Below are 11,186 nucleotides of genomic sequence, written 5' to 3'. Positions count from 1 at the left end.
TCACCGATTCTCTACGTCTTCTCAGTTTTTTTGATTGTTAGAGTTTGTAGCAGCGTACCAATTATTGATCGGCGTTTACCATAAATGGCAGTTGAGCTCTCGACATTTTTTTTTTTGTTGTTCTGGCTGAAATGTAATATACATATTATAATCTTCAATGTTATTCATTCTGGAACTTGTACATTAGATCTGTATTTTTTCAATCGCGCCGTTATCATGTACAAATTACATACAGGCAGTGAGCATAAGAGCTCCGGCAATTGTTATTGCTTGCACGCCACCCAAAGAGAGAAGAACTTTCTTCTTAGTATCTTTGGTTTTTCATATATATAGGGTACATATGTATGTATAACTGTAAATATTTGTGAAATAAGTAAGCCTGTAATACCTGTTTCATGACGTGTGTGTGTAGTGTGTGTTTGTGTGTGTGCGCGTGTGTGTGTGACATGGTATGTATTTTATTATTAGCGGCATGCTGTTTTTCAAAAATAACTTATTAATGACAATTGGCCTTTATCTTTCCGCGTAATGTACTAAGAAAAAAAATACTCGACATTAAAATTGGTCCAACACGATCGTCGAAGTATAAACGTCTCTCTGAATCCCATTGTTATTGTGAATCCGAGATTAATGTGAAACAATTCTTGTACCTGTACGTTATATGATGAAGCGAAATTAGTATCTTGAAAGGACGGATATATTTTGACGTTACATATCCGTTTCTTTAGAATATAATGTCTTCGATCGCTTTAATTCAGCCTTCGTTTCAATAATCTTGAATGAGTTTTACCTCTTATAATACTGCCCTGTGTTTCTTGTGGTAACATAACAGCGACCCAAAGCTTGACCTATTCTTGACTTCTTACCATTATAATCATTTGTATTTAATGTGCATCTCGCCCATATCCATTCTATTAAGAGTAAGTTGTCTTACAATTTTTACTTTTATTTGCATTTGCGCTACCAGAGATCTAACCGCATCTGTATTTTACAACGAGCTGTATGAAATAAATTACATTTATAGTTATTAATAACGGAAAATTATGAAAGTTCTTTCGCTTTAATTACTTGTAGATCGTGTGGGTGTTGACCGTGACGGTTTTATTATTATTAATATTATTATTATTATTATTATTTATTATTAGTACGTTTATTATTATTGTCCCACATCATTTCATATTCTCTTTGTCAGTTTCTAAAGAATTAAATAAATATATTGCAAAATTTTTCATTATCCTTCGACGTTCGTTCAATCTTGTCCTTACACAGAGTGTCATGGATCATATATATATTACGATATAACAATCCAAGCGAAATACGTCGATACTTAGTCTAAGTAATCAAAAATTGATTTAATATAGGGCGGGTTTTTCACCGGCGAACTATTTTAATCAGGTAAGCATGTTATTTTCCTATCAAATAAATTTGGATATAACCGTACATTTGTTTATTCCGTGAATGCAAGAAATCATAATTGAATTACGTTAATGACTTGAACATACAACTAAGATGGCAGAACTATTCAAACGAAATTATTTTCTCCTCCGTTCAACGTATAGATTTATAATGAATACTTTTCGTGACACTGATCGAGCATTTAACTAGTCTAATCGGTTTGTCGAAGAGAATGAATACTCGTGAATAATAATTTTCGTGTTTAGTGCACGAATCATTACGTTTATTGTCTCACACAGTATGAAATTGAAAAAGTTGAAGACTATCGAATATCCGTTGGTGAATTTCCGTTAATGCGTAACGTGACTTTTTTTTGCAGGTCCAGTATGATACAATAATAGTTTGTATAGACCTCGTATTTTTACATAGGATATATTACGCATGGACGCTGATAGGACGATATTTTCTACCTGTTGCCTACTACTAATCTATTATACATATTTTATGTACATAATTAAATCACATATTTTTTATAGTCGCGATCGTCTATTCTTTGTACAATACATGGAATGTTCGTAAATGAATTATTTATGAACACACAATGAACCGTGTCATGCGCCAGGTGGGATACATAATATTATAGTAGTCGAGCACTCTTCAAAACAAGTTTTCAAGATCTTTATGGCGTGTGGTTCAACCCGCGTTGCAAATGCATGTACAAACTGTATATTCAAATATCACTTTCAATAAATGTTTAACGAACGTTTCGTTTGTTTTTTTTTTTTTTCTTCTCTTCTTTTATTTCCGGAGCAGGACACTATTCGTTTTCTAAACTTAAATATTACATATGCATAATACATATAAAACATATAATATAACTATACGTGTAAAAATTAACCTTTATTATTATCATATCGTCGTAGGATTTGATACGGTTTTTTTATTTTTTTTTTATTTTATCGATATGTACAAATACGATTTCATTCATTTACAATATCGTATAATATATCATTTGAATGTTAACACTATATAATATGTCATTACAATCATTGACTCTTTACGTTAAAAATATACACTTTCGTTATCAGACTTATTTCAGATTAAAACATCAAGCGTGTTACAAGTAAATTCTCACAGAATTTTTTTTTTTTCCAAAACATAATACATAATACGGATTTCCGCCGGGTGTTACATGTCACATGTCAAAGTTCCGAATTACCAAATTATTTATACTGGAATGTGATGTAGAAATAATGAAGAACCGTTGCCCAGCGTTGAAAAATTAATTCTAATCAGGGCTGCTAGAAACTTGAAAAACTGTAAAGTTTTGAGAAAAAATCGAAGAATTTTGGTTTGCGAATTCGCAGTATACCCTGATTATTGATACTTGGACTTGTTTTCAGTCGTTGCATGGAAACTTCGTTGGCGTGTAAGTATTATATACAATATACACAATGATGCGTTAATTGTTTTTTACGATGGATGTTAGGCAGAGAATAAATCCGGCGATTAAATATCGCCTGCGATCTTTCTCATGTCCGACGTAAGAAAACCATTCTTCGATAGATGCCTATACATATTTATATAAATATTACGCGCTTTCGAAACTTGAAGCAAACCTATCTATAGAGCTATACAAAATATTATATTATTATTACTTCTATGAATTACATGTAATAATAATCACTGATAATACCACGCATCTCTTAGATTCCTCCACGCGTGAAATACATTTCGTTTCAATATCCAAGCACGCGTTTCGAGGAGGATTGTCGGTACACTTTTCATACTTCTGTTACTATCGAATACGCGTTCATACGCTGTTGTTGTACGTTGAGTCTTTTACTCGTAAAGAAAAAATTACACTTGAATCAGTTTTTCATTGAAAATAATTTACTCATTGAAACCGTTTTTAAATAATATACGTAAATCGATTCTATACAGTGTACAATATATAGTATATATATATGGGTCATTCTCCGAATTCACGGGAAACTTTTGTACCTCACCAACACCAATTTAATTCCAACTTTTTAGTACATGTCATCGAGAAATCACTTAAAATCGGGGAACAAATGCTATGAGTTTGATCATTAAAGAAATCGTTGCTATGATTGTGATGAAACAGATAGTTACAAATTGTTTCATTTAATTTCAAGTTATTCTATTTGATATGGACCGTGATTATTGTTATTGGATTAATTAAATTGGTGGAGGTGAGGCTGAAAAGTATCCCGGGAATTCGGAGAATGATTCACGTATCACTCGATTGGTAACGCTAAAAATTGCGGAATTATATAAAATATTATGAAATAATATTTAGTTACACATTAAATTGAATATAATCCATAATTCCGCTGTATTTTGAGTGAACTATTTCCATTTCTCCTACGTAACAATGGAAATAAGTAAGAAAAGTCTAGAAGTCGAATTGATTATGGTGCAAAAATTCATTCGAATTCAATCTCAATACGAAATTCTTCGACAGCACTGTAGGGGCTCTGAGAATGAAAATTGTATGTACTATTTTTCCGCCTTTAATTTCGACTATACAAAAAAGGAATATACGCAAAAACTCTACTTTCAAAAAACTAACTAACATTTTTACTGCCCATTACGATGAGTTTTACATAGAAGTTAAAACTTGGCAGGACATTGAATAACCTTTTCAAGGAGTAGCCTCAAATCTGAACTGTTGTTAATATCATGTTACTAAATAATTGTTCAAGTTTTCAGGAAATTCCTGGATACTTCTTATACGTTTTTCGTTTCAGATGATGCCACATTATACCATAATTCCAGAACCCAAACCTCTGAATAGTTTTTATGCAAAATCATTATTATTTTATTCTTTTTTTTCCTACAGGTGGACAGTTTTTTCATTCTTTTTTTAGGTCTTCTTTCAAACACCTCAGAGTTGGGCATTCCGAATATAATTTTCGCGATCAAGTATATCAAGTGGTGATCATATGTGTTCCGAAAATGTCTCCAATTTTCTGAAATATTAATTTCTCATAAACTTCTGTCGAAGAAACTAAATTCTTTAGCATTTTTTCAAAGCGTCTGATATAGAAATTTTACCCGCGCGAACGCGTTTGGATGAAAGTTCATCAGCCTCGTGGAGATTTCTCGCCTGTTAAAGATGTATTTCCTATCGCCTAGATTATAGATATTCGATGGGATTGAATCTGATACTGTATTTTTGAATAATCGAATGTAATCTCGAGGATTTCATCTACAGTGTACATCTCCGAGCGCCGATATCGCAGCGTATAATACATGCACCATATTCGTAGAAATGGATTATGGGAATAACCATAAGGCGCAGGGGAATTTTGTCGTGGGCGCGTCTCGTTCTTGCTGCGTTTCGGGTTTCGGTGTACTTTGGGAGTTTAGCCGAGAGGCCATTCGTTCAAGGAAGTCATAAATTTACACTTGGAAGTAAAATTGTAAATCAACGGAACTTCGAATGAATGAAATATTGTTTAAAGCAACGAGGAATCGGCGATCGCGAGATAATTTAAATCATTGGAAATCATTGTGAATTACTTGAAATCACATGATAGCGCTGACGAAATCGCTCGGCAACGTTGAAAATGATGAAAATCGTTGTTCAAGTCTTGCGGTACGAGATGGTTTCAATTCATTGAAATTATACTGCTTTCTAGTTATCAAATGCTTTCATTCATTTCTAGCTGAGCGAGTAATTTCCATTTATATTTAGTGATTACTCAAGGTTCTAGGTTATATAAACATTGATTTTTCGTGATTTTCTATGATTCTATCCATTTCGGAAATCATTTTTCAATACGATCGGGTAGAGCACTCGGAAATCATTGACAGTCGCTCGGTACAATAAAAATCACATTACAAGATGTAAGAAATCGCTCTAAATCAGTGTTAAGAAACTGGAATCGTACATTTCATTTCCAATGATTTCCCAGCGTTAAACTCGCAAGTTCCAGTGGATCGTTGTGATTTAGTACGATTCTACATATTACGGAAGTCATTGAAGATTACGTAGAACATTAGAAAATCATTAGAGGTCAATGAACATCGCTTGGAACACTGGAAGTGGGTTAAAATTACTTCCTACGTTGTAAGAAGTCAACACAAATTGCTCGAAATCAATGTTAATTAATTGGAATAATTAATTTCATTTCCAATGATTTCCCAGCGTCAGACAAGTTCCAGTGACTTGTTGTGATTTTCTGTGATTCTACCTATTACGGAAGTCATTGAAGATTGCACAGAAAATTCGAAAATCATCAAAGCTCAATGAATATCGCTGGGAACACTGGAATTGGGCTAAAATCACTTGCTACGTTGTAAGAAATTAATAAAAATCACTCGAAATTAATGTCAATGAAGTGAAATCATTCATTCTCATCGCCAGGCAAGTTCCAGTGATTTGTCGTGATTTTCTTTGATTCTACCTATTATGGAAGTCATTGAAGATTGCACAGAAAATTCGAAAATCATCAAAGCTCAATGAATATCGCTGGGAACACTGGAATTGGGCCAAAATCACTTGCTACGTTGTAAGAAATCAATAAAAAAACGTTCGAAACGAATGTTACCAACGAACCGGAATCATTCATCTGATTTCCAAGCGAATGGCCCCTCGAGTTTAGCCTTCTTCGAGCCGAAGGTAGGTACATGCATTCACGGTCTGTGACTCCTACCCACGTGTTGCGGCGAACCTTGTGCGTTCACCGTTCCGTCGCTTGTCTCCGTCGGTGTGTTTTTCGTACGTACCTACCCGGTTCGTGGGGCTTGCGAGGAAGGGAGGAAAGGGACAGGGTCGCCAACACATATCTCGATATCTCTCGGTTCGATCTCTCAGCCGGCCGCCCGTATATTTACATGTATAATTTATATACCCTGCCGCGAACACAGTCCAGGCGAAGAGGCGAGGCCTCCTCCTTTTATTCCCTCCCTGTGTCCGTCCCATAAGCGAGCACACATCCTATAATACTTTTACATATCTAACAAGGCCACCTTCGTTACTACTCTCGCCACGGATTGAACATTTTTTTACCGATTAGAATTTGCGAAAAGTTCTACAAGTGTTTGTATTTTTTTTTTTTTTTTTTTTTTAATTAAAATTTTTTTTTTATCGTCTTGTAAGGTGCATGTAGCAATGAATTAATGGTTCTGATATAAATGGGTAACGTAAGCTCTTGATCAAGTTCTGCAGACAGAAGTTGAGATTGCTGTTTTCCTATTCTTAAAATTATACGACGCTTACGATATAACATGAACTGCGAGTGTATCGATCGTTTTAATCTAAGTACATCGAACTAGCAAAGTTTTATAAACTTATTGATTATAAAAAATTGACTCGAGTGATGTAAGGATGGAATATTTTTGGGGTAAAAGAATCAATTGTCGATTGAAAGAAAAGGGTTATTTAAATCTTTCATCGGTCATGGGGTGAATTTTATTAATTGAATCATGATAACATAGTAAACCTCGAAACAGTTCAGAAGAAGAAATTCTTTCAAGGCAACCATTTCGGAAGACCATCCCTACTGAAAAATTAATCTATCTTTCAAACTGAATGATTAAAAACTGGCACGAACGGCGCAATGTATATCAAAAGCTCATCAATTTCACAATACAGAACTATATTAAATCCCTTGCTGCCCGATATCGTCTCGCCATATGTAACATACACCCACAATAATCGAGTACAACGGTCGATGGTAATCAATCGGCAAAGGTAGACGTCCTCAATTATCAAATGCCTAGTACGAAGTTGCCGCGGTTCGCTGCTGTTGAATCGGCACGATACCTACACAGAGACACATACCGGATAATGACAAAACTCCCAATTAACCGTGAATTAAACGAATTCCCGTGGCTACAATGCCAGCCTGCCTGCCTGGTCTCGATATATTGTGGAAATAATCGGAATTCGCGTTGCTTCGCGTCGCGTCTTCTGAGATGTTCCTGGTTGGCGGAGGGTAGCTGCCGAAGACACGAGCAGCGGCGCGGAACTTAAATTTTTTTACGGAAAAATAACGCGGCACAGAAGCCCCCGCACATTGTGCTCAGCCCTGCGGGAAAAAAAAAGCGCAAGAGTTAGCTGCTGCGGTTACAGGAGTAGCTGCAAGGGAGCAATTAATTATTGCTTCGTATATGCCGCTCTCGAGGAACGGTAAGTATAAGTATACACCGTATACATGTATGGGTATGAACTGATGGAGAAAAGTGAAAAAAAGAAGAAGTCGCAGGCCGCATGCACCGCGATTTCCTGCACGCATTGTGTGCGGGGATTCACCGCGATTTCTTAAACCGAATCCTCTTGGCCCTGCTGCACCAGATCGGCCGCTTACGCGTCGCCTTGTAATAAATTAAGTTACCTTTTGTATTATACGCGCGTATATCGACCGGCCTCTAATGCCTTCGGGTATCACTGATTACGTATCTACTGTGCTGGAGTATCGCAGGAACGAACACGGAGCGGTAATTAACGGATATCGAGAGCAAGCCGCCGGGGTGGAAGCGTAATGATTTTTAAAAACGACCTTTCGAAGTACCGAGTCTGTCTCGGCGTCACGACGCAGTTTCAAACCCACAGAAAGTTATTCGAAATGGTGGATATATAACTTGCTAGAGACGGATATTCCACGAGCAGATTTTCGTTTTTTCTGTCTGTAGTTGAGTGATTTTTTCGTCAATTTTTATAGTACCATAATACACGTAAGAAGCAGTGAATTGGTGTGAACGCAGAAGATACTTTAGAGTGAAGTTCGTGAGTTAAAATTGTAAAAAAAAAGTATATTGAATTCTCCGTTCAGTTCTCTCAAGAAGTTGTATTTAGTTATAAAATCTAATGATCGTAAAAATGAGGTCTCATGAATTTCTATGATGTTTGCCGTGCGTATGTTAAATTTTCTGATTAAGTTTGAACTGGTCGGTCGATTCCTCCATTTTTGGCTCCATGCTATTACTTGGCCGAATTTTTCATCCCAGTAGGTACAAAAACAAAAAAAAAAAGTATTCAATCGCGAGAAGGGTTGAAATTTGCATGCATAACACATGATTCGACATCCTGGCGCAGTTCAGACGGCATCGAGCCTGTAAATACGAAACACCTGCTAGTAAAATTTTTTCGTATAGCCATCTGTATAAAGTAGTGGTTGTGGTGGTTAATAGAGGGGACCCCGTAAGAGGGATGGATGATAAGCAGAAAAATAGCATAAGCTCCACTCAAACTATCACTATAGATGGATAGATCGGATCACGGATTAACGAATGTGCTGGCAGGCACGAAGTGCCGGAAACTGCAGACTGCGTAAATCGAGGGTATGGTCATTTTTTTCCTTTCATATGTAGTGGGTTACCAAAATTAGTTGTTTAGCTGTTACTTCGCGTAAATGTAGGCAAATTCTTTAATTTATCGTCTATGGACGAGGAAGCTTTTTCAATTGGCATTACAGAATCTTAGTTTCACGATTTAGTATAAATCCGTTGCACAGAAACGATGCCGAGGATGCTTGTGACTCATTTTAACTTTAAATTTAGGCGTCAAACTTTTGATGTCGAGGTATTGGAATTTTAGAATTATTTGGATGGAATTTTCGATCCGTTCAACTTCGAATTTACTTGTACGTCTATTTTGTCGTAACGTTTCGAATTCTCAGATCCTTGGGAATTTTGCAATTCGGCCTGGTATGCCAGAAAATTTTTCTAAATTGCACAGTTTTTTTTGTTCGGGTAACCACATTTGGGTAGCCAAATTATATATTCAAATCGCGATAACGCAGGACGAATTGCGGACTGTTATTAAATGTATACCCCAAAATCAAGATCGAATGAATGAAGCTTGTTGGGAAGTTTAGAACCTCTTTTCATTAGGACGGATAAGACGATTTTTGAATTTAACCCAAAATTAAACTATAACCCAACATTTCGGTACACTAGCACTCAAAAGTCTTCAGACAATATGAAATTCGTTATTATTTTGATCCATCATCGTTTATCTTCATTTTAACTTTACTTTCTAGCGAACGAGACTTAATTCTTTACAATTACATAGAACATCGAATTTCTCTCGATAAAATAATTATTCATTTTTCTATTTTACATTTGTTTGTAACCTACTCAATTACTATCTTTGTCAAAATATTGTTGTGTGCTACTGTACTTGTATATGGATACAACCACATTGAAGTCCGATTATCAGCAGTGAATCCTACGTATATCAGGTGATAACATCATCACATAATTTGTAAAAGGGATCTAAAATTTGTTTGAACATTGCTAAAGGAAACGCAGTTCGTTCCGTAGATCATCAGGGTCCGTACGCTTTTTGGAATCTGAAATCCGCGGACTTTGCCAGGTATTCCAGAGTGAAAGTAGAATTTTTCCAGTAACCTTTCATGAAACATGCCGCAGATTATTGACAATTTTTTTTAACACATTAATACCAATACCTTCAATATCACCTAGTAACTAACTTACTGCCTGACTATCAATTAACAAACGACAGCGTGCAATTTTCCGTAAGAAAAAAAAACCAAAGAAGGTTTGGTATTAAGTAACATACATACAACGTATGAAGCGGTACGATGAAGGAAAATTTTAAGTGCAGTTAGTTTTTTTTTAAAGATCGTCGGTACTTTGCGTAAGAACGAGTTCCTTTTTCGAAATTCCCTGAGTTTTCCCTGTGCGTACGAACCCCGAATTCATCTATCCGTTCGTTTTGCGTTGAGTCTTCGCAGCCTCGCGTGAGAAAGTTTTCACTCTTTCTCTATATGTAGTCGGATGGCACTGTCGTCTCGTTGATGGCAGCCAGTCTGTACGTCGGGGCAGGTTCGAGCCCCTGCTGCTGACCGATATGAATATTTGTCGTCGTTGCGACGGCGGGAATATTTTGGTTCGCCGAATTTGAGCTAAGATCGCTATAATAGGCGCTGCTTGGCGCGCTGCTGAGCGTCGGTCCGTCGGGTTCAGCGTCACTTCCGGTGTAGGCGGTGTTCTGGTACGACGGATGATCAGCCGCCCTGGCACTCTGGTGCTGCATCCGACTCGGCGACCTCGGCGTCGCGGGGCCATTTTCGTACATCTCGTAGTCTGGCTCCTGTAACCTGGGCAGAAAACGAGCCGGAGCTTAGAACAAGGCTGACGATGAAATGGTGGATATTGGGATTGTCACTTTGCGAGGCGTCATCTGGTGGGAAAAAAATAAAACTAACGCAACAAGCCTGACAACTGACCGTTGACCGTGTTTTTTAACGTGTGGATAGTAGAACGGGTATGTTTTTGATTATGTTTCGTTAATTTATATGACTTGAGCAATTTTAAACCCCAGGAATTACGATTTGCTTCCATTAAAATCGATGACTTAGGTTATGTGGCGTTGAAATGGCGCCCACAATCAGGCTTTGACGTCATTTGAACATTTTCCAATAGGCAGCTCAAATGGCGACTTCGTTTTTTTCCGGGACTATGCTTTAACGGAAAAATCCTAAATTTGGGAGTCAATTCGTACCTCAAACTCATAGATAATGCTAAATTCCCTAAAGAAAAAAGTTGAGGAGTACGAATTTACACCCAAATTGAGGATTTTTTTTTCGTGAAGGGGGTTCGCAATCGCTTTAGGTGCTCAAGATGAATGGGACCCACCCACCGTCTGAATCCACAGTTAAGAAAAGAGAAAAAAAATCGTTTCAAAAGTCTCCAACGATTCGATGTAACAGAAATAAGTTGAAACTAATTCGAATCATTCAAGCAAAGATATTAACAATTAGAAAAAAGGTTTTGTAGCTAAAATGTTCAAA

At 36.7% G+C, this 11,186-nt stretch overlaps 1 protein-coding gene across 2 annotated transcripts in view; it reads right to left on the bottom strand.

The window, feature by feature from the left end:
- Positions 1–209: 209 nt before the first annotated feature.
- Positions 210–11,186, bottom strand: part of LOC124212687 (uncharacterized) — a 78,245-nt gene continuing 67,268 nt past the window's right edge. The window contains exons 7-8 of one of the 2 annotated variants that reach the window (XR_011176469.1): positions 5,958–10,493; positions 210–5,744 (exon numbers count right to left, since the gene is read on the bottom strand). Coding sequence is in view for 1 of the 2 variants with exons in the window: in XM_046613028.2 (XP_046468984.1) it covers positions 10,157–10,493 (337 nt within the window). In the remaining variant the exon portion in view is untranslated. Of the gene's footprint in view, positions 10,494–11,186 lie in introns of both variants that reach the window. The other variant, XM_046613028.2, reaches the window with a different exon arrangement.

The sequence above is a fragment of the Neodiprion pinetum genome, chromosome 2, assembly GCF_021155775.2.
Source record: "Neodiprion pinetum isolate iyNeoPine1 chromosome 2, iyNeoPine1.2, whole genome shotgun sequence".
Taxonomy (NCBI): Eukaryota; Metazoa; Arthropoda; class Insecta; order Hymenoptera; family Diprionidae; genus Neodiprion; species Neodiprion pinetum.
This window is presented reverse-complemented; position numbering and strand designations above follow the sequence as displayed.